At 38.7% G+C, this 23,886-nt stretch overlaps 1 protein-coding gene across 1 annotated transcript in view; it reads left to right on the top strand.

The window, feature by feature from the left end:
* Positions 1 to 23,886, top strand: part of EPB41L5 (erythrocyte membrane protein band 4.1 like 5) — a 166,094-nt gene that overhangs the window by 36,520 nt on the left and 105,688 nt on the right. Inside the window, exons 4-10 of the mRNA XM_068967362.1 lie at positions 14,866 to 14,908; positions 15,880 to 15,958; positions 16,898 to 16,942; positions 17,109 to 17,161; positions 20,583 to 20,703; positions 20,823 to 20,910; positions 21,849 to 21,937. Coding sequence (XP_068823463.1) covers positions 14,866 to 14,908; positions 15,880 to 15,958; positions 16,898 to 16,942; positions 17,109 to 17,161; positions 20,583 to 20,703; positions 20,823 to 20,910; positions 21,849 to 21,937 — 518 coding nt within the window. The remainder of the gene's footprint in view (positions 1 to 14,865; positions 14,909 to 15,879; positions 15,959 to 16,897; positions 16,943 to 17,108; positions 17,162 to 20,582; positions 20,704 to 20,822; positions 20,911 to 21,848; positions 21,938 to 23,886) is intronic.

A 23,886-nucleotide genomic window follows, 5' to 3' on the forward strand; every position in this document is an offset into this window, starting at 1 on the left:
AAGGGTAAAAGGATATGATACTGGAAGATGAACTCCCCGAGGTCGGAAGGTTCCAGTATGCTCCTGGGGAAAAGCAGAGGGCAATTACTAATAGCTCCAGCAAGAATGAAGTGCCTGGGCGAACGCAGAAATGGCATTCAGTTGTGGATGTATCTGGTGGTGAAAGTAAAGTCCAATGCTGTAAAGAACAATATTGCATACTAGGATATACGGTTACCCTTGTTTTAGTTGACTGCACAGTACTGCCCCATCTTCTGTTTTCAGATGTAAACTTAATTTAGTATCCTTTTATATAGTGTAATAATGATCATAAACCATAAGTTATGGTGATGAAGCCTATGGATGCTTTCTCTAGAAAAAGGCATGTACACATAACCTGATGTGCACATATATAGGTAATTCAGGTATTCCTGAAGCCCACATATGGACTTTTGTTTAGTAACTCTTTTTTAGTAAATAAATAACCTGTATTTTAAAGAAAAGCAGATGGTGGTATTCATTTCCATGATTTTTCTTCAAGTCTTTTTTTTTTTTCAAGTCTTTATGATAATAGTATGTTTGAAAATTTATTATCTTTTTATACTGTTGGTGAAACCTTGTTACAAAATCTCATTGTGTGACTCTATAAGTTTATGGTAATTTAATGTTTCTTGATGAACAATTTAGGGAAACTTTCTTCTATGAAAATGACAGGGTATGTCTGCCTTATGACAGCAGTACTGCCAATATTGATGGTTTTAAAAAATGATAATTTGGTAATTTTATTGTACAACAGAACTTTCCAGTGTGTAAGTAATATATCTTAAGCCAGGCAAGAAAGAATTATTATTTTGTTACTAAGTGGTTTTAGGTCAGTAACAGTAAGAATTTGCCAAATTTGAGAAAAATAACTGTAACAGTTAGTTGTTAATTAATTCAGTTAGTGGTAACAATTTGCCAGAGAACATGTATGATTTATTTTGAAGGAATAATACTCAGTCTTGAAATGTCTGGAGGAATCAGGAGAACAAAAGAGAAAGAAGATGTCATGCATATTAAAGAATGAGAGTTTTATTTACTTCTAAGAAGAACAAGGTTTCTCTTTTTTAGAATTGTACTGTATGCTTGATATGTTTCTTTTTTTATTTAAAAAACTTTTTTTAAAACTTTTGTATTTTTTAATTGAGAGATAATTGCTTTACAGAATTTTTGTTGTTTTCTGTCAAACATCAACATGAATCAGCCACAGGTGTATGTATGTCCCCTCCCTCTTGAACCTCCCTCCCATCTCCCTCCGCATCCCACTCCTCTAGGCTGATACAGAGACCCTGTTTGAGTTTCCCAAGACATCCAGCAAATTCCCATTGGCTATTTTACATATGATAATGTAAGTTTGCATGATGCTCTGTCCATACATCTCACTTCTCCTCCCTTCTCCGCGTGTCCATAAGTCAGATCTCTCTGTCTGTTTCTCATTTGCTGCCTTGCAAACAAACTGATTGGTATCATCTTTCTAGATCCCATATATATGCATTAGTATATGATACTTGTCTTTCTCTTCTGATTTACTTCACTCTGTATAATAGGCTCTAGGTTCATTCACCTCATTTAGTTCAGTTTAGTTCAGTTGCTCAAGTCGTGTCCGACTCTTTGTGACCCAGTGGATTGCAGCACACCAGGCCTCCCTGTCCATCACCAATTCCCGGAGCTTGCTCAAACTCATGTTCATCGAGTCAGTGATCCCATCCAACCATCTCATCTTCTGTTGCTCCCTTTTCCTCTTACCTTCAGTCTTTCTCAGCATCAGGGTATTTCCCAGTGAGTCACTTCTTCCCATCAGGTGGCCAGAAGATTGGAGTTTCAGCTTCAGCGTCAGTCCTTCCAGTGAATATTCAGGACTGAGTTCCTTTAGGATGGACTGGCTGGATCTCCCTGCAGTCCAAGGGACTCTCAAGAGTCTTCTCCAACACCACAATTCAAAAGCATCGATACTTTGGTGCTCAACTTTCTTTATGGTCCGACCTTCAGATCCATATACCACTACTGGAAAAAGCATAGCTTTGACTAGACAGACCTTTGCTGGCAAAGTAATGTCTCTGTTTTTTAATATGCTGTCCAGGTTGGTCATAGCTTTTCTTCCAAGGAGCAAGTGTCTTTTAATTTCATGGCTGCAATCACCATCTGCAGTGATTTTGGAGCCCCCCAAAATAAAGTCAGCCACTGTTTCCCCTGTTTCCCCATCTATTTCCCATGAAGTGGTGGGACCGGGTGCCATGATCTTAGTTTTTTGAATATTGAGTTTTAAGCCAACTTTTTCACTCTCCTTTCTCTTTCATCAAGAGGCTCTGTAGTTCTTCTTTGCTTTCTTCCATAAGGGCAGTGTCATCTGTATATCTGTGGTTATTGATATTTCTCCCAGCAATCTTGATTCCAGCTTGTGCTTCATCCAGCCCAACATTTCTCATGATATACTCTACATATAAGTTAAATAAGCAGGGTGACAATGTACATCCGTGACATACTCCTTTCCCTATTTGGAACCAGTTTGTTGTTCTATGTCCAGTTCTAACTGATCATGATGTTCTCATCACCAGCCTAGAGCCAGACATCCTGGAATGTGAAGTCAAGTGGGCCTTAGGAAGCCTCACTATGAACAAAGCTAGTGGAGGTGATGGAATTACATTTGAACTATTTCAGATCCTAAAAGATAATGCTGTGAAAGTGTTGCACTCAGTATGCCAGCAAATTTGGAAAACTGAGCAGTGGCCACAGGACTGGAAATGGTTCGTTTTCATTCCAATCCCAAAGAAAGGCTATGCCAAAGAATGCTCAAACTACTGCACAATTGCACTCATCTCACACGCTAGTAATGCTCAAAATTCTCCAAACCAGGGTTCAGTAGTACGTGAATTGTGAACTTCCAGATGTTCAAGCTGGATTAAGAAAAGGCAGAGGAACCAGAGATTAAATTGTCAACATCTGCTGGATCATCGAAAAAGCAAGAGAGTTCTAGAAAAACATCTACTTCTGCTTTACTGACTATGCCAAAGCATTTGACTGTGTAGACCACAACAAACTCTGAAAAATTGTTAAAAGAGATGGGAATACCAGACCACCTTACCTGCATTGTGAGAAATGTGTATGGAGGTCAAGAAGCAAGTTAGAACTCGACATGGAACAACCGACTGATTCCATATAGGAAAAGGAGTATGTCAAGGTTGTATATTGTCCCCCTGCTTATTTAACTTATATGCAGAGTACATCATGTGAAATGCTGGGCTGGATGAAGCACAAGCTGGAATCAAGATTGTAGGGAGAAATATCAGTAGCCTCAGATATGCAGATGACACCACCATTATGGCAGAGAGCGAAGAAGAACCAAAGAGCCTCTTGATGAAAGTGAAGAGGGGAGTAAAAAAGTTGGCTTAAAACTCAACATTCAGAAAACTAAGATCATGGCATCCGGTCCCGTCACTTCATGGCAAATAGACTTGGAAACAGTGATAGATTTTATTTTGGGGGGCTCCAAAATCACTGCAGATGGTGACTGCAGCCATGAAATTAAAAGACTCTTGCTCCTTGGATGAAAAGTTATGGCCAACCTAGACAGCATGTTAAAAAGCAGAGACATTACTTTGCCAGCAAAGGTCTGCCTAGTCAAAGCTATGGTTTTTCCAGTAGTCATGTATGGATGTGAGAGTTGGACTATAAAGAAAGCTGAGCACCGAAAAATTGATGCTTTTGAACTGTGGTGTTGGAGAAGACTCTTGAGAATCCCTTGGACTGCAGGGAGATCAAAGCAGTCTATCCTAAAGAAGATCAGTCTTGAATATTCATTGGAAAGACTCATGCTGTAGCTGAAACTCCAATCCTTTGGCCACCTGATGGTTAGAACTGACTCCTTAGAAAAGACCTTGATGCTGGGAAAGATTGAAGGCAGGAGGAGAAGGGCACGACAGAGGATGAGATGGTTGGATGGCATCACCAACTCAATGGACATGAGTTTGAATAAATTCTGGGAGCTGGTGATGGACAGGGAGGCCTGGCATGCTGCAGTCCATGGGGTCGCAAAGAGTCGGACATGACTGAGGGACTGAACTGAACTGTTGTTCCCATTTCCAGTTCTAACTGGACATTCTAATTGTTTCTTGACTTACATACAGATTTCTCAGGAGGCAGTTAAGGTGGTCTGGTATTCCCATCTCTTGAAGAATTTTCCAGTTTGTTGTGATCCACACAGTCAAAGGCTTTGGCGTCATCAGTAAAGCAGAAGTAGATGTTTTTCTGAAACTCTTTCTTTTTCGATGATCCAACAGATGTTGGCAATTCTAATTCACCTCATAAGAACTGACTCAAATGTGTTTTCCTTTTATTGATATGTTTTCTTTTCCCATTTTTTGATAGATTCAGAGAGAAAAACACTGACATGTTGATAAATTGTAGCTGACATGTAGCCGTCTGTTGATTTGTAGAGGAACTGTGGTGAAGTAGGGAACATATCACTTTCCCCTCAAAAAAGGAATTGAAGGGGCAGATACCACCTATCTCTAGCCATTTTTTGTGAAATAACTTTGCTGGATCTTCAAGTATTAATATTTTAAGAGAAGTTAGAGATCCATATTTTTAGAGTAAATCTTTCATTTTTAAAAACACTGGTTAAATTTTAAAAAACAATGTGACTGATGAAAGAAATCAGAAGAGGGCTGAATAAATGGAGAGTCATACTGTGTGCATGGCTTAGAAGACTCGGCAAAGTAATAATTCCTTCCCTAGTTGATATTCAAGTTTAATGCTATTTGTGTCAAAATTTCAGAAAATCCTTTGTAGATACTGACAAAATTATTTGAAAACTTACATGAAAAGCCACAGGATCTAGAATACCTAAAAAAGAATTTTGAAAAAGAAAAATAGTGGGAAGAATGCCTCTATTTAGCTTCAGGACCTGTAACTGCTGTAAATAGGATTGTGTGGTATTGGCAGAACCACAGACACATAGATCAATGAAACAAAATAGGGAGCTCTGCATGAGTATGGCCAGGCAACTGATTTTTAACATACCCAGTGTAATTCAGTCAAAGAAGGGTAGTCTTAATAATTGTGCTGGAGCAATTGGATATCAAGCAAAAATATGAACCCTGACCTAAACCATATACCTGTATAGAAATTAACTCAGAAATAGTGTACATTAGCATAAGATGTAAAACTATAAACTTAGAAATATATGAGAACGGCTTTGAGACCTGGGGCTTGGAGAAGAGTTATTAGGCATGATACCCAAAACATGATCATTTTTAATCAATAAAATGGATTTTATAAAAATTGAAACATTTTGCTTTTCCCCAAAGAGGATATATACAGATAGCAAATAAACACACAAAAAGATGTTACACATCCCTTGACATCAGGGAAATGTAAAGAAGACTTTGGTGAGATGTCATCACTATACATCTTTGAGTACAGCTGAAATAAAAAGTTATGATAACTCTAAATGCTTATGAAGATGTGGAGAAACTGGATCTCTCAAACATTGGTTTTGGGAGTGGTACAGCCAGTATGAAAAATAGTCTGGCAACTTCTTAAAAAGATAAGCTTACATATGACTTAGCAATTGTATGTGTGGTCACTTATTTCAGAGAAAAGACTTATTTCTTTACAAAAACCTGTGCATGATTGTTCATGACAGCTTTATTGGTAATAGCAAAAAACTTGAAAAAGCCAGTGTCCTACAGTAAGTTAATGATTAAAGAAGCTGTGACACATTCATACCTTGGAATACTACTCAGCAATAGAAAACAAGAAATCTGTTGACACACACAATTTGGATGGATTTCAAGGGCATTATCGGAGAAGGCAGTGGTACCCCTCTCCAGTACTCTTGCCTGGAAAATCCTATGAACGAAGGAGCCTGGTAGGCTGCAGTCCATGGGGTCGCTAAGAGTCGGATACGACTGAGCGACTTCCCTTTCACTTTTCACTTTCATGCATTGGAGAAGGAAATGGCAACCCACTCTAGTGTCCTTGCCTGGAGAATCCCAGAGACGAGGGAGCCTGGTGGGCTGCCGTCTATGAGGTCGAACAGAGTCAGACACAACTGAAGTGACTTAGTAGCAAGGGCATTATGTGGAGTAAAAACAGTCAATCTCCAGAGGTCACATACCATATACTTCCGTGTATGTAACAGTCTTAACAAAATTAGAGATCAGGTTAATGGTTGCTGAGGTTTAGGGATTTTGGAGGTAGGAGTGGATGTGTCTATAGAGTAGAAGTATGAGAGAGTGATTGGTGATAATGGAATATATCTTTATCTTGATTGTGGTATCAGGTCAGGAATTGAGATGTGTGATAAAGTGACATAGAACTGTATAGGTGCAGTGTGCAGTGCCTGATTTTAGTATTGTACTGTAGTTATGTAAGGTGGAAGCGTTGAGGGGGAAAGGGGAGATAGCAGGACCTCTTGCTATTATAATCGCAGCTTTCTGTGAACATTTCAGTAAAAGAATGTGAAAAATATAGCATGAACCAAACAAAACATGTCTCAGCAAAGATTTAACCCTCTGATCTGTCTATATGTTTGTGACCTCTGGTTGATGGAAGTTTTTCAAACTTCATATTTAGAGCTTAGAATTTTAACTGGCCCAATCAAGTTTTTAAAGAAGAATGAATTAGGTAGATTGTAGACATTTATGTTCAGGAAAGGGAAACAAAGGTAGTATTTCTCCTAATACTTAGAAAAAAAGGAAGAACACCACATCAGTAGTTATTTTTTGCCTTTTTCTTTAATCAGTTTAAGTATTGGTTTGTTTATATGTGTAAAACTTCACATGGTCTCTGGGTAAAAATCCTAAGGAAAATAGCAGCATACTATGTTTATTATTATGTATTATGTATGTGTATTATTATATTTAATATAACATTTTCCAATGTATTTATATTTAATATACATTATATGTATTACTAATATGTATCATATTTATATTATTAAAAGTATATACTATTGAATAAAATAAAATATACTATTAAAAGTATGAACAATACATAATGATCAGGTGGAGTGTATTTTCAGAAATGCAAAGATGATTCAGTATTAGTTGATATAATTCATCATGTATATCATGTATCATATACATCACATACATCATACATATCATTATATATCATGGGATTGGTTCCTGTGTTTGCTGTAAGACATTGCTACTTTGTTGCTTGGTTGATGCTAGGTTTTGGCCATTGTACTTGCTCTCGGTGATAGAATGTGAGTTTGTGTGATGTATACCACTTCTGAACAGGCACCTGACGCTTCATGTATGCTCATCTGCCTCTACCATATAGTTAAGTGAAACTGCATTTAAAAGAGATGGACACTCAAATATCAACCACAAAAGAAAGATAAGTAACTCAGTAAGTTGAAGTTTAAGGCATTTTAATTTACACGGCACTCAGTGCAAATGGAAATGGAGGTGTTTGATCCAAAGTTGAGAGCTGGAGAAGACTTGACTGGGGGGACCTCAGGGAGGGGAGGTGTTCCACAAGTGGACCCTTGGAGGCTGCGGCAGTGGATCCCTCCATGGTGGATCTCAGATCACTGAGCTAAGGGAAGAGGCAGTTCTTGTTCGGGGTTAGAATGCAACTCTTTCGAGCACTGCAGATGTCATCTGGTAAGCTCCGTCTGGCCTGCAGACGCTTGCTCATCTGAGGTCGGGCAGATAATACTCTTCTCTCAAATTCTTATCAGATGGTTTTGGTGGCCTGTGAAGCCCCTTCTTCTTGGCACCAGAGTGCCTTGAATAAACCTCATGGACTTTGACCTATGTGGAATTGACCTTCCTTCTCTTTGTGTTGTGGGTCTAGCCTAGCTTTGGAAGGTGTGCTCATCTCTAGGGATGGTGGTAGATGTTGGGCAGATAGGTGGCCCACCTGTGGGAATAGGCCCTGTGGTTGCTCGAGGGCTCTACTTTCTTTATGTACAGAGTTTTCATGATTTAAATACAACAAACAGCTTTAGATTAATAGAGAAACAATAGACACATTCCTACTAAAGACAACATACCTGCATGCTTAGTTGTTTCCAGCTCTTGCAACTCCATGGACTGTAGCCTAGTGGGCTCCTCTGACCGTGAGATTTCCAGGCAAGAATACGGGAGCCAATTGCCATTTCCTTCTCCAGGGAGTCTTCCCAACCCAGGAATCAAACCTGTATCTCCTGCATTACAAGTGGATTCTTTCCCCACTGAGCCATCGGGAAAGCCCCTATTAAAGACAGGCAGGTGACAGAGTGAAAGTGAAGTCACTCAGTCGTGTCCGAATCTTTGCGACCTCATGGACTGTAGCCTACCAGGCTTCTCTGTCCATGGGGTTTTCCAGGCAAGAGTTCTGGAGTGGTTTGCCATTTCCTTCTCCAGGGGATCTTCCCATCCCAGGGATTGAACCCAGGTCTCCCGCATTGTAGGCAGACGTTTTACCGTCTTAGCCACCAGGGAAGATCTTATTACCACTGCTAGTAAATTATTTTAATAGAAGTAACAGCAAATGCAGTTGTAAACATTTTAAATTTTGGAAAGGAGGAGGTGAAATGATCACTGTTGGCAGCTGATTGGATTGGATTGTTACTGAGAACTTAAACAATAAAATTCAATAAAGTAGTGGGGAGTAAAAAACCCATAGAAATAACCTATATGTTAAGTATACATATATATTCTATATTGTAAGAAACAGACACACAGGCACATATGTTTGCTAAACAAGGAGGAACTGTTTTTGTTAAAATAAGTATATTTCCAAAATAGATTATGTGCTCTTCTTTCCATAGAGTGAATGTATAATCTGCTTAAGTCATCTACATTTCCATTATAAATTTGACTTTTAAGAATCCTAAGAAGGCATACTAATAATACACAGAAAGGTATTGTGGAAAATATATTTTAATGGCTCCTCTGAGCCTTCATTTGGAATTTCTTATAATACAGAACTTTTAAAAAATAATTTTATTTATTTTTGGCTGTGCTGGGTCTACCTTGCTGTGTTGGCTTTTCTTAGTTGCTGTGAGCCAGGCTACTCTGTTTCACAGGCTTCTCATTGCAGAGGTGTCTCTTGTTGTTGAGCACAGGTTGTAGGGCATGCAGGCTTCAGTAGTTGCAGCACGAGGCCTCGATAGTTGCGGTAACCAGGCTCTAGACTACATGTTCAACAGTTGTGGCGTACAGGCTTAAGTTGCTGTGTGGCATGTGGGATCTTCCCAGATCAGGGATCAAACCTGTGTCTCTTGTATTGGCAGGCAGATTCTTTATGACTGAGCTACCAGGGAAGCCCAGCACAGACTTTTAACACCAAAAGAGTAATCACCCAGGTAGAGTTTATGATGGAATCTAAAGAAAATTGAAGTGTTTTCAGTTAGATTGATCTTCTGTTTTCACGGCATTGATTTTTAACATTTGCTAATTGGTTAAAGTGTTAAAATTTGCTTTAAAGTAATAATTTAATGTAGAGCATGAGCCAGGAGAAACATTTTTTGCAGAGGCAGTTGTTTGGAAAGACGGTTTGCATTTCTCTCTCGCCAGCTCTTCGCCCTTTGAGCAGAAGTGGTGGTGCATCTGCTGCTAGCTGTGTAGGCGTTAGGTCAGGAGTCATTCGTTTGAAGAGCTGTAGGGCCTGGGGTGAGGGGGTATGTATGGTAGTGTTTGGAAGCTTCTTAGGTGACTCTCTGGTTTAGCTATGGCTGTTATGTTTGTAATTACGTATTGTTTATTTTTTAAGATACACAAGTAAATAATTGTTCTTTTGTTCCTAGCTCAATAGGATGGAAATAAATGTAGCTTCCCATATTCTTTGAATTCTAAGTTTACCTACCACACTTTAGGAAATTAGGAGATTTATTTTGTTTATGAGGAAGAAGAGCCATATTAGCTTCACTCTGTGCATCCAAAAGTCTATATCTGCATGTTCTTAACCTTTATCTTTTGCTGTAATTTAAACTCAACCCCTAAAGACCCTGATTCAAGGAAAATATTATCAGTGCCTGTCTCTGAGCTCTGAATTTTCCAGTCCCAGAGCATGGAATGTGGAGGAGATGAAAGAAAACAGACTTGAAAATATGCAAACATGAACTCAGACCTTCCCCAGAGCGTCACCAGGAACTCCGCCAGTTCCTGGATTTCACTTTAGAATGTGCTTGATGCTTTATCTGAGTTTTGGTTTGTGTTAAGGGAGTGCAGAGTGTAGAAGCTGTTAGATGCATGTGGAAAGACTAAAATGCTTCCTTGGAAGAAAACTCTGATCCTTTGTCTCACCAGGAGAATTGTGTGTTTAATGTGCTCTTAGACTTTTATGGCACAAATTAGAGACTACAGGTTTGCTTTTGAAACTAGCCATAAATGTTCTTAAACTGAAAAATTTTGTTACAGCCATTCAAGAAAGACTAGGTTGTTCTTGAAATAGTATTGGTCTAGCTTATGTTAATGTTGCCTTCTCAATATCCCTTAAAGTTTATTCTGTCAAAATTTGTATTTTGCCTGTTGATTTTCAATCCATTGTTAATGTCTTTACTAACACACAGGGGTTTTTTGTTTTTTTGCCTTTGAAGAAACTTGAGGGAATCAGAAACCAGTAGTCTTGGGAGGTGGGGAGTGCATATGGTGATAGAAAGTGGTATTGCAGGAGTTGGAGGGACTGTTGACTGTACACCTTTCAATATTACCAAAAAATTAACCTTATAAATATATTATTTATATACAATGTTAAAATAAGGGGGGCCCTAATTGTTGAGTAAAAACGTGCTTGTAGAATAAGTTGAAAATATAAGAAAATACAAAGAAAAATTATAATCAACAGTCTCAACCATCTAGATGTAACATCTCATAGGTTACTTCGGCCTGAAAGAAAAGTCATGTTTATATATATAGTGTTGGCTCTGGTGCTCAGTCACTCAGTCATGTCCAACTCTTTGTGACCCCATGGACTGTAGCCCGCCAGGCTCCTCTGTCCATGAGATTTTACAGGCAAGAATACTGGTGTGGATTGCTGTTTCCCCTCAAGGGGATCTTCCCAAGCCAGGAGTCAAACGGGTTCTTTACCACTAAGCCACCTGGGAAGCCCAAATACAGTGGACCCATGGCTAGTGTTAGGGTTCGGGAAGCAGGTGAAAATCAGCATGTAACTTTCATAGTCTTCTCTGTGTCCAGGGTTCTGGATCTGTGAGTTCAACCCACCAAGGATTGTATGTATTGTGATTGATTGTACTGTGGTGCGTTTCTAATGAAAAAAGTCCACATATGAGTGGAGCCATGAAAGTCAGCTCCTTGTTGTTTAAGGATCACCTGTACGAATTTGTACATTTTGACAAAACAATTTATAATGTGTTATTTGAATGAAAGCAAAATAATTGATAAAAACTATGCAGATGATACCACCCTTATGGCAGAAAGTGAAAAGGAACTAGAAAGCCTCTTGATGAAAGTGAAAGTGGAGAGTGAAAAAGTTGGGTTAAAACTCAACATTCAGAAAACGAAGATCATGGCATCTGGTCCCATCACTTCATTGGAAATAGATGGGAAACAGTGGAAACAGTGTCAGACTTTATTTTGGGGGGCTCCAAAATCACTGCAGATGGTGACTGCAGCCATGAAATTAAAAGACGCTTACTCCTTGGAAGAAAAGTTATGACCAACCTAGAGAGCATATTGAAAAGCAGAGACATTGCTTTGCTAACAAAGGTCCATCTAGTCAAGGCTTTGGTTTTTCCAGTGGTCATGTATGCATGTGAGAGTTGCACTGTGAAGAAGACTGAGTGCCGAAGAATTGATGCTTTTGAACTGTGCTGTTGGAGAAGACTCTTGAGAGTCCCTTGGACTGCAAGGAGATCGATCCAGTCCATTCTGAAGGAGATCAGCCCTGGGATTTCTTTGGAGGGAATGATGCTAAAGCTGAAACTCCAGTACTTTGGCCACCTCATGCGAAGAGTTGACTCATTGGAAAAGACTCTGATGCTGGGAGGGATTAGGGGCAGGAGGAGAAGGGGAAGACCGAGGATGAGATGACTGGATGGCATCGCGGACTCGATGGATGTGAGTCTGAGTGAACTCCGGGAGTTGGTGATGGACAGGGAGGCCTGGCGTGCTGCGATTCATGGGGTCGTAAAGAGTCGGACACGACTGAGCGACTGAACTGATCTGAAAAAATTTAATTTTCCAGATTATTAACTATTTTGCTTTCATTCTTTTTCATTGCTGCATAGTTCTATCATGTTGAAATACTTGATTTCACCAGTTCACTATTGTTGGATATACAGATTGTCCTACTTTTCTTTGATTATAATTCCTTGTGAATTAAATCATCAGTAATGATTATTAGATGCAGAATTGCTGAGTCAAAGTCACAGTTATTTTTTTTTAACTTTTTAATTTGCACTGGGGTATGGCCAATATACCCAATATATACCAGTATAGCCAATAAGAATGTTGTGATATTTTCATGTGAACCATTCATATACATGTATCCATTCTCACCCTAACTCCTCTCCCATCCAGGCTGCCACATAACATTGAGCAGAGTTCCATGTGCTATACAGTAGGTCCCTGTTGGTTATCCATTTTGAATATAGCTGTATTTACATGGCTATCCCAGACTCCCTAACTATCCCTTCTCCCCATCCTTGCCCTCTTCCCCGCATCCCAAGTTAGTTCCCTAAGTCTGTGTTTTGTGTTCGCTTGTATCTTTCCTGTTTAGGTTCCACATGTGCAGGATGCCATACTGGGTTTTCCTGGTGGCTCAGAGGGTAAAACGTCTGCCTGCAATGTGGGAGACCTGGGTTCGATCCCTAGGCCAGGAAGATCCCCTGGAGAAGGAAACGGCAACCCACTCCAGTGTTCTTGCCTGGAGAATCCCATGGACAGAGGAGCTTGGTGGGCTACAGTCCACGGGGTCGCAGAGTCGGACATGACTGAGCGACTTCACTTCACTTCACTTCACTTCACTTCACTTCACTTCCTTCTCTTGAGGCTTCCCTGGTGGCTCAGAGGGTAAAGCGTCTGCCTGCAATGTAGGAGACCTGGGTTCAATCCCTAGGCCAGGAAGATCCCCTGGAGAAGGAAATGGCAACCCACTCCAGTACTCTTGCCTGGAGAATCCCATGGATGGAGAATCCCATGGATGGAGGATCCTGGTGGGCTACAGTCCACGGGGTCGCAAAGAGTTGGACACGACTGAGCGACTTTAACATAATATGAGGGATGTCATGTGATATTTCTCTTTCTCTGTCTCTGACTTACCATCACTCCGTATAACAGTCTCTAGGTCCATCCAGCCACATAGTTATTTTTAAGGCGTAATCAGATTGCCTCCCAGAAGGTGTGTGCTCATTTGTGCTCATTATGTGTATGAGCATCTCACTGTGGCTGCATGACATGCCCAGTTGATCAGCCACTCACTTACGAATTCATTGCAGTATAATAGATGGAACCTGAAGATAGGCAATTCCCCAGATTCCTGGTGGTGGGGAGAAAACAATATAGGGCATGTAAGTAAAATTGATCTCGTACCCAGTATGTGATTGCCCTTAGGCTGTAGTAGGTATTTTGCACAATGTAAGTCTAGAGTATTTGAATATTAGGTTCCTGCACTTAGCCATGATGAGTGATCTTTTCACTGTCCTAGTTGAACTCTTCTCAGCTGATAGATTGAATTGTATTCTGCCTACTGCTGGCCAAGCATTATAGTGGAAGGATGTATAAAACTGAACATTTGCTAGATTAAAATATTCCTAAAAGTGGATGTCCAACTGAATTTATCGAAAGATGAGAGATGGTTGACTAAGTAGCTTGCACACTTGAATCCAGAGAAGATATTGCACCGTATTTAACTGCTTCTCAAAATGTTTACTGACCATCTTGTGTTGATGTGCAGAGGTACTTTGCTGGCACACTAGTGATTCTGTGAATTTCACTTTTGGATCTTGGCAGAGAACGGGGAGAAGAGGCTAGGCAAATAACTGGCAAGAGAAGCAAATAGTTACAAGTCTGTTAACAATGAAGTCTTGTTTGCCCATGCTTGGCCTGTCTGGAGTTCTGAGACTGGATTCCTTAGCTCTGTGAACTGTAGCACAAGAGCATTCCTTTGGTTTAGGGTGCTTGCGACTGTAAGCATGCTGAAGAGAACACAGTCATGTGCATCTTAGTGGGATGAGTATATCCTGTCCCTGTTAGGACTTAGTATAAAGGCATTAATTGTAGGAAGTGGGCTAGGAATGGTTTATCAGTGCAAGTCTCTGGAATTGCTTCTTAGATCAGTTTGTGTTTTGCGTGTTTCAGAGTGAAAAGGTTACGGAAATCAAGACTGACTTTTTTTTTTTGTAAAGCAAAGGAGCAAAGACTGCTTATTTAATAGATTGTTGTGAGAAAGATCCAATTTTATAGCATAAGCTCTTTCAAAGACTACTACTTTAGTAGTATCCATTTGCAATAAGTGAAATTGTTATTTCACCTAACTTGGGGTTATGATCTGTTAATAAATTCATAGTTTTATTATAGAATTGAACTAAGAATTAGAATATGATGATACATAGTTGTAATTTTACCAGTTTTGAAAGTGTCCTCTTTTTTGGCAACAGTGAGAAAAACTAAGGGCAAAATTTAAAATACCATGTTTATTACTAAGAGCAGATGAAGTGTTTGTAAGAAGTCATGTATCTGGTTGTAGGTCTTTCCTTTGTTCACATGTGTCCTATGTTTCTGTGTTCGGGTAGATGAGCATTCACCCGCACCCAGTTTTTAGTCTCACTTCTGTTTTTCTCTTGTGAAATATTTCCTTCAGCAAAAGCATGATGAAAATTAACTTTTAGTAATTAAAATGTTAAATTCTCTCTCTGCTTAACAGCTAACTTTTTGTTTTTGTTTTCAGCATTGGTTAGATGGTACAAAAAGCATCAAAAAGCAAGTAAAAAGTAAGTGTTGAAAAAATTTTGAAAAAAATTGGAAACTGAATTATATATAATTGCATATTAGAAACTGGTTTCTCATAGTCGGGACATAAGTCATGTTTCTGATGAGTTTCTTAGCATCTCCATTTTTCTAAAGATAATTTCAATCTGATATATCGACCCACCCCTTAAATTATATAGGGTTGATGGTAATCTAGATTCAGGTAGTTTGTTTGTTTGTTTGAGGTTTGTTTCTAGGACAAAGGCTTGTAGTTTGGAAATGAGATTGAGTTCCCATGAGATGCTTAACTTCTGTTTAGTAGTTACTTACACTGGAATTTTTCTGTTTGCTATCCGCCCTGCTTTAGAAAGCATTTTGAGACTTTAAGGCTGTAACCTTATTTGTTTTGTTAAGACTAATGAAAAGAAATTATTCACATAAAATGTCAGTATTATTCCTAGTGATAGGGAAAAGTACCAGTGTCCAGTCCATAGTCCATCATGTTTTTTGTAGTACCAGATTTTAGGGCACCTCAACTTTTTTACAAAATAACGGGATCTCTGATACTATAGAGGTTAGTGAAGTGGTGAAGTGAATTGGAAAGGATGTGAGTGAATTTGCCAGGTGCAGTTAACAACAGGTGTTCTTTTTGCCCTCAAGAAATACAGCTCGGCAGCTGTGTAGGGCTGTTAGCATACACAGTCAGGACTTTTTTATTTGACATATTTGGCCCTAAACTTTTGGAATTCATCTGGAGCTGTCTGTTCTTGGGAGCACAGATGATGTGATAGGGCTACATGGTGGTTGGGACATTTAAAAAGTCTACTGATTGTGTTAGGTTTAAGCCTGCAGTGTAACCTGAATTATTGCTGTAATAATCTATTCTCTTCTGTCTACTTCAGTAGATTTTTGACAAGTTTACTGACTGAAAAGCCTTACTATTTAAATAGCTATATTGAAAAAATTACCCCCCCGCCTTTTCTTTTAATGGCAGTTGGTTCACCCTATTGTCTGCATCTTCGAGTTAAATTTTATTCCTCAGAACCAAACAACCTTCGTGAAGAGCTGACCCGGTAAGACCACTATCTAGAGTTATGTACAAGAGTCAAGTTTCAGTTAAACTAGCTAAAGATGCTGGAAGATTGCTTCAATAATTCCTTTAGTTTTACAGACGGTTTATGAAATGGCTACTTTGTCCTGGTAACAGGATGCCTGACAAGGGAATTTCATTTTGAGACAGTGTTTTTTTAAGTGTAGTAAGTTTTCCTTTATTTACCAATTTTCAAAACAGTTGGTTCTCTGACATCCTGCAAAAGTAACTAGCGAGTTCTGAAGTATCACTATCAACTCATGAATTTTAAACAGGGCTGTTGTGTTTTAATATATTACCTTTTTATGTTTGTTGATATTCAAAATTATCTATTTTTGGCCACCAGAGAGTTATTTCAGGTTGGCTCCTGACTTTCTTTTTTGACATACCATTGAGTAATGAAAATATTGAATCCTGATTTCTCTTGAATGGTCTTAAATAACTTTATATAAGTTACAGAAAGTGATTTTTATTTTGTCTTGCCTCCTTAGTATTTATCCATTGAGTCTATATTGCATTTCTATAACTCATGCACATGTACTACTTTTATTAAGTAAAAAATTGAATTGCTGAATCCCTTTAGAAGGGTTTCCTCTTGAATATTCTCCTGATGGATAAGAGTATGGCTGTCATTTGTGTGTATGTAGCTGTATCCCTTTACATACGAGGTGACTGTGTTGTCAGATCACAGAGCTCATTCTCAGAATTTACTTTAAACCTTGTCTTTTGAGAGAGTGTCCTGAACTCCAGTGCATCCTTCTGATGCTGAATGCCCCTTGTTTCATATTCTTTTTCCTTTATAGACTCTATTGTGGGTAAAGTTTTATAATTAAGAATGTTTCTTCTCAAATTAGAAGGGCAGGATTATTTATCACGGTAGATTGTTCTTTTTAGTTAAATTTGTGCCTTTTATTTTTCTTAGGTATTTATTTGTTCTTCAGTTAAAACAAGATATTCTCAGTGGAAAGTGAGTATTAGTTTAAGGTAAACCATATTTTCTTGAGTAGTTGAAAAAATAAGTTCATAGTTAAATATGAAAAAGAAGCAGTCAACATAAAGTATGTCTTATTTCCATTTATCATAAAACAGGTTGTGACAAAGGCTTATTTAACACATTTATGTTTTGGTCTCAGATTAGAGTGTCCCTTTGATACAGCGGTTCAGTTGGCAGCTTACAACTTGCAAGGTAAGCAGTTTTTATGTTCACTGTTAAGAGTGAAGCATAATTCTTCTTTGTGTGTGTTTGATGCCTCCCAGGAGATTCATAGTGACATGCCAGAAGAGAAACACCTGTGTTTGTGTAATCTTGCATCAGTATCCAGCTCTGATTCCCTTGTTTCAGAGCATTGCCTTCTTTTCCTTCCCTTAACTTTATTTGCTATCTTTCTGTCTAATAGTATTTTCAAGCAGAATTTGCCGTCTACTTGATAATTCAGTACATGATATGGTTGGACCCTCAGCAAATTTTTTCTTTTTATAAAGAGTGCAGGGATGTATGAGTAAATTGTTGCTGTGGCCACCTGGCTTGCTTTCTTTTGTCTTATTCTTAAGAATAAGTCCATGAAAAGAAATACTTAGCATGTATTTAAAAGTTCTGATGGTTATTTAAGAATTTTTAAAAAAGTGTTTTCCAGTCAATGAGATTAATGAAAAACTTACCCTTTTGTACCTTGTTACACTGATCAAATATTTGTTAAACTTAGGCATTTTCTTCTGAAAAAATTGACATTTTAGGAAAATGATAATTTATCTTTGTTCATAAAATGGAAAGAAACATTTTGGCTGGAGTATCTATATATATTAGAATAAAAATAATATTTAATAATTAAGACATTAATAATTTTATGCTTTTTGGGGGTGATTCTGTATTATCCCCAATATCTCTAAATCAGTAGTATTACTTTCCATTGTATGGGTAATAGACTATATTTTCATGTTTTATGATAAGCCTAATCTGCTGATTTTGTACTTTTGGAAAGCATATTTTTCTGTTGCTAGAGTAATTGGTGACTGAAGGAAATTTCTGTACTTCAGAAATTTGCTGCTAATGTAAACTTTAGTCTGTCTACAGACTGAAACTTGTTTTTTATCTTCTGGAATGTTGAATGGATACTAGTTTCGAAGTGCTGTACCTTTAGAACTGTAATGATCACAGTGCATAATTGCACGCATCTTTTCTTGAAAGCACGTTTTTAGTGTTCTGCTAATTGCTGTGTGAGAATTCTGAAACTCTCGGATCTATAGAAAAGCTGTCATTTTCAATATCTGTGTTCCACCACTTACTGCTTTGTCATTCTGTCTCATTTTGTAAGTTTCATGACAGCCAAAATTTATACTTCTTGAAAATGGTCTTTGTGCATTTTTGTGTTTAACAAAGCACTTATTTAAAGTAATGCCCACTAAATATTTACTGTCTGATTCATGCATATAGCTCTGTTATATTATCTCTTAACCCTACTTATATTTTTTTCCCTAAATAAAATCTCTTTCTTACTTTCTCTTTTATCCATGGTTACCATTTTTATTTTGGTGGGGGGACAGGAAAGTAGGATTTACTGGTAGGCACGAGTAAGGAGGGAACAGTGCCAGGGCTCTCATGAGTTCAGGGCCCACCATTCATCCAGGGAGCCACAATTAGGGATATATTTGACCTGCAGCCATCTGGGATGAGCTGTGTTTTCGAATTTGTCCATATTAAACTTAGTAAATCCCCCCTTCTTGGAGATGTGGATCTTTTAGAAGCCAGGAAACTTGAACTTGCCTCTCAATAGGGCCTCTATCACAAGCTCCTTGTTCTGCAGCGTGACATTATGACTTGGCCAATGTGGACCCTAGCCTCTGTGCCCTGGGCTTTCCGAAGGTGCCCTGCATCCCTGTCTGGAGCTTATCAGCTCCAATGTAGGACAGCATGGTGCAAGGGATGGAGCCCCATTCAGATGTGAAAACCATCTTTGCCACAGCTTTTCATCATGTACTTATTGGCACAAATACGGGCAGCCTTCGGGGCCTCAGAGGAGAGCTGCTCCTACTCATCTGACACTGTGGCTGCAGAGTGGGCGTGGTGCAACTGTTTTTGTGATTACTCGAAACTTCATACTGTGTCTTACGCGTCTCATTGTCCTGTGTCTAAAAGTTTACCAAATCCTACTGATTATTAAGGTCCTTAAGAGTAAATTAACTGAAGTATTACTCCCTCTTCATAAAATTAGCTCCTTGCTTCTTGTTTATGACTTTTTTTTTTGCCCACACCATGTGGCATGTGGAACTTCACCAAGCAAAGAGCGAACCTGTGCCCCCTGCAGTGGAAGTGTGAGTCTTTAAGGCCCACCAGAGAAGCCCTCATTTATGATTTTTTGTTTTATCAGAATAATCTTTATCAGTTTTATCACACACTCAAGTTTAGTTTTTCTTCACCGTTTTAGTATATATCCTGAACAACATTATGTAGCAGATTTAGTTTGGGGCTTTTAAAGAACTTGTGTTCTACTTATGGTTGTTAGTGGGGAAAGAATGGGAGGAAGGGATAGTTAGGGAGTTTGGGATCCATATGTACGCACTGCTATATTTAAAATGAAAAACCAACAAGGATCTACTGAAGAGTACAGGGAACTCTGCTCAATGTTATGTGACAGCCTGGAGAGGAGGGGAGTTTAGGGAAGAATGGATACATGTATAGGTATGGCTGAGTCACTCTGCTGTCTACCAGAAACTAGCACAACATTGTTAATCGGCTATACTCCATATAAAATAAAAAGCTAAAAAGAAAAAACAAACTTATGTTCCAGACAGAAGAGCAGTTTCTTCAAGTGAAGTGGGAGTGAGAATATTTTCCAAGGTTGTTGTGAAGTTAAATGACAGTATGTCTGCAATATGACTATTGTGTAATGTAGATGCTTAGTAAACCGTAAGTTATTACCATTTTTATGATTATCTCAAAGTAGGACTCATGTACTTTTTCTCTCCAAGGCTGAATTTTTTCTCAAAATGGAAGTGTTTTAATTTAAGTAAAATATTTTTTAAAGGAAAACTTTCTAAAGAACAGAAAATGAGAATCATCATTTTCCCTCCATCCCCAAACCCAGTTCAGAGGTAACCACAGATGGGCACATAAATGTGTGTGCACTATCCAGTAGCTTTTCTTTTTTATTTCTGTGGGATTAATAATTTAAAACTCCAGGGGGACAGCAATTATATCTTACAGTGATGTTTAATGTCATGTTCTGTGCATAATAGCTGCTTAGTAGATACTAGCTAATTGTTTTTTTAAAAGGATTGCTGAATATTTTTGTTTCTTCAGTATACAGTCAAAAGCTATTTCTCTGTGTAAGGCTAAAAGATTTTCAGAAGCTAAGCATTGTACAGTATGACTCAATTAGGAGTAAGACATTTAATTGAAAATAGACTACTAGCCACAATTATATGATTTGTGCATACAGACAGGTAAGTCACAGTCTAAGCTGGATTTATTTTTGGTAATGGTCTGGGTGTTATGAATGCCTTTTAGTTTAAGAAAGTCTAATCTTCTATTAATAAGTGCGTATTGAAGAAGGATTCAGCAGGAAGTAAACTATAACAAAACATAACCTTGTGAAACTTAACATTTGTAGCTGAACTTGGTGACTACGACCTTGCTGAGCACAGTCCTGAACTTGTGTCTGAGTTCAGGTTTGTGCCTATTCAGACAGAAGAGATGGAGCTCGCTATATTTGAGAAATGGAAAGAATACAGGTACTTTAACATCACCACAACAGTGATTTCATGTCTGTTTTCTTCTATTTCTCTTACTTAGCATAGAATTCATTGTATATTTATAATCATCTTAAAATTTATTATTTTTTAAATTTCAGAGGTCAGACACCAGCACAAGCTGAAACCAATTATCTGAATAAAGCCAAGTGGTTAGAAATGTATGGGGTTGATATGCATGTGGTTAAGGTAAGCACTGTGTTGTGATGCTTTTTAAGAAAGTTATTCCTTTAAGACTCAAGGTAACTATGGAATCTCTTAGTATGAAGGAGAGTGTGTAATTTGCAGGGGCTATCCTGGGTACTTTGGATGTGTGGTTATGAAGATTGAGAGTAAATACTGAATGATGAGAGTCTCACACAAAAACTTGTTATAAGAAAGAAGACAGCCAAAATTTCCAAAAAGGTGTGTCTGTGGTTTTAAGTTGTCACTGTTGTTTTCTTTTCTTTAGTTTTTGAATCGCTTTTCATTCTTTCATTCATATTCATATCATCTTTTATCACGTAAGCTTGAGTAGGCTCTGTAAAAATGAAAATAATTTAGAAGGTAAAGTTGAAAATTTGTAGCTTGAGGGGACTTTGATAAGCTGTGCCTGTGTAAATACTAAGTCGATTCAGTCATGTCTGACTCTTTGTGACCCTATTGACTTTTAGCCTGAGGGATCCTCTGTCCATAGGGTTCTCCAAGCAAGAATACTGGAGTGGGTTGCCATGCTCTTCTGCATTGATAAGCTCTAGTCTAGTATAACTTACGGAGTGATTTGTTGTTTTTAGTTTTAAAAGCTCAATTTTCCCAAAAATGCAGTTTTTTTCAAAATCTGTGATTTAAATAGTGACTAGAATTTGGGAAGACTCTGGAAAGCTTTCTTTTGTGTGGCAGTGTCACTACCTGTATGTCTTCCAGTGAACACATACATTAAAACTATATAGTGTCTCAGTGAACTAAATCTGCATGAGTTTTCCTAAGAATGTTATTTTGGATGTTTTAATTGTTGAAAGCACCTTTCACATTAATATTAGCCTGTATGTAATTAATATAATTCAGTATGAAAAGAAAAACAGTCCTTTGAAAATGTGAACCCTGTTTTATACAGATAAAGCTAACACATGTTGTTCCCCTGAAATTAGGCCAGAGATGGGAATGACTACAGCTTGGGACTGACCCCAACAGGAGTCCTTGTTTTTGAAGGAGAGACCAAAATTGGCTTATTTTTTTGGTAAGCAGAGATAATGTCAAAGATAATTACTGTTGTTTTGCTTTTTAAATGAATAAAAACACTTATATGAAGTTAGAACATAAAATAGAATTTGGACATAGTTCTGACAAGCTTGTAAATGAATTGCAACTCCCTCCTGTTATCCTCCTATTTATCTGTAGTCCTGCTTTTCCAAGCCAATTTTTAAAACTCTTAATTGCATTTTCCATTAGTTTCAACATATGCTAAAATATGTACCTTAACATAAATATTATCTAGTTCTGTGTGTTAACTGTTCACATGGACACTCCCTCTGTCATGTGGTTATGTGGCTGTTTTTTAGTGTTTCTCATTCCGCAGTCCTTTTACTCCCTGCTCCTCACTGTATGCTGTGCTGCGCTTAGTCACTTAGTCATGTCTGACTCTCTGCGACGTTAGCCTGCCAGGCTTCTCTGTCCACGGGGATGTAGCCCCATGGACTGTAGCCCACCAGGCTCCTCTGTCCAGGCAAGAATACTGGCGGGGGTTGCCGTGCCCTCCTTCAGGGGATCTTCCCAATCCAGGGATTGAACCCGGCTCTGCCACCAATTCTTTACTGCCTGAGCCACCATGGAAGCCCAAGAATACTGGAGTGGGTAGCCTATCCGTTCTCCAGGAGAGCTTCCTAACCCAGGAATCGAACCTGGGTCTCCTGCATTGCAGGCAGATTCTTTACCAGCTGAGCTACCAGGAAATCCCACCCCTCACTGTATAGGAAGGAGATACTAATACTTTTATCCTCCTTTGGAGCTATGCTTCTCTTTCTGAGTCCCAACTTCTGTCATCCATATGTTTCAATTATATTTGCATGTTACTTTTATATCAAGGGTAGATATTACTTGGATTTCATAACCATAATTAAGTTCTTCAGGTTTTGTTTGGTTGTTTCTAAAAGCTGAAAATCAGGAAATAGTGTTTATATTATAATGTCTTTGTAGAACTGGTGTGAAGCTTAGTAGTACACTGGGGTTATATGCAGGGGCTGAAGAGGGCTCTTGTATAATATACTGGTTTGTCTGTTCCTCTGTTTCCTCCTTCATAGCACGTTAGGACCCTTCATTTGAAGTCTGCCAGTGCCAAACTCAAATTCTTAAATATCCAGTTGCTTTAAATATAGGCCAGCAAGTAATAGTTTTAGCCTTTCAGAGCCTGCATGGTTTGCATGTCTCATTGCAAACTGCACTTCACATCTGTTAGCTAGCTATAGATAAGCAAATCCTGTAGCTGTAAGAGCCCCCACACCTCTACTGCCCTTTGGAGCTCTGTGGCTCAGAGGCCTCTCCTGATAGACACAGAAGCACCGCCTCCCTGGCCCCCCCTTCCTTCCTCAGGGTTTCCTTACCATCTTCTGTCCTGCATGGGGGCCTGGGCTGCCTTCTTGGGAAGGTCTGCGGTGTGAAGGGATACTTCTCAGTAGAGCACATCATGTGATACTGTTGTCTTTGCACCTGTCTTTTTCTTGATCAGCCCTGAAATCCTTGAACTCAACTGGGAGAATGTTTCCTTTGTTATCCTAAAGCCTTAGCTCTTAGTCATCCCACACATCCCTTTAAGTGAATGACCTGCCTTTGTCTTCTTCAGTTCAGTTCAGTCACTCAGTCGTGTCTGAGTTTTTGCGACCCTGTGGACTACAGCACTCCAGGCCTCCCTGTCCATCACCAACTCCCAGAATTCACTCATACGCATGTCCATTGAGTCAGTGATGCCATCTAACCATCTTATCTTCTGTCGTCCCCTGCTCCTCCCGCCTTCAGTCTTTCCCAGCATCTTAAATTATTTCAAATTCTCCAGGGTTTCCTGAGATGGCTCTTATCCAGTTGTAACTGTTGACTCTTCCAGACTGCTCTTTGTCTTGGGACTTCTTTTTCCTGTTTTCTCAGTTACGAATTTATGTTGTCTTCCACATTTTCCTTTCTTTGCGTTTGTTTTTC

Source organism: Capricornis sumatraensis, chromosome 3 (genome assembly GCF_032405125.1).
Source record: "Capricornis sumatraensis isolate serow.1 chromosome 3, serow.2, whole genome shotgun sequence".
NCBI classification, from domain to species: Eukaryota; Metazoa; Chordata; class Mammalia; order Artiodactyla; family Bovidae; genus Capricornis; species Capricornis sumatraensis.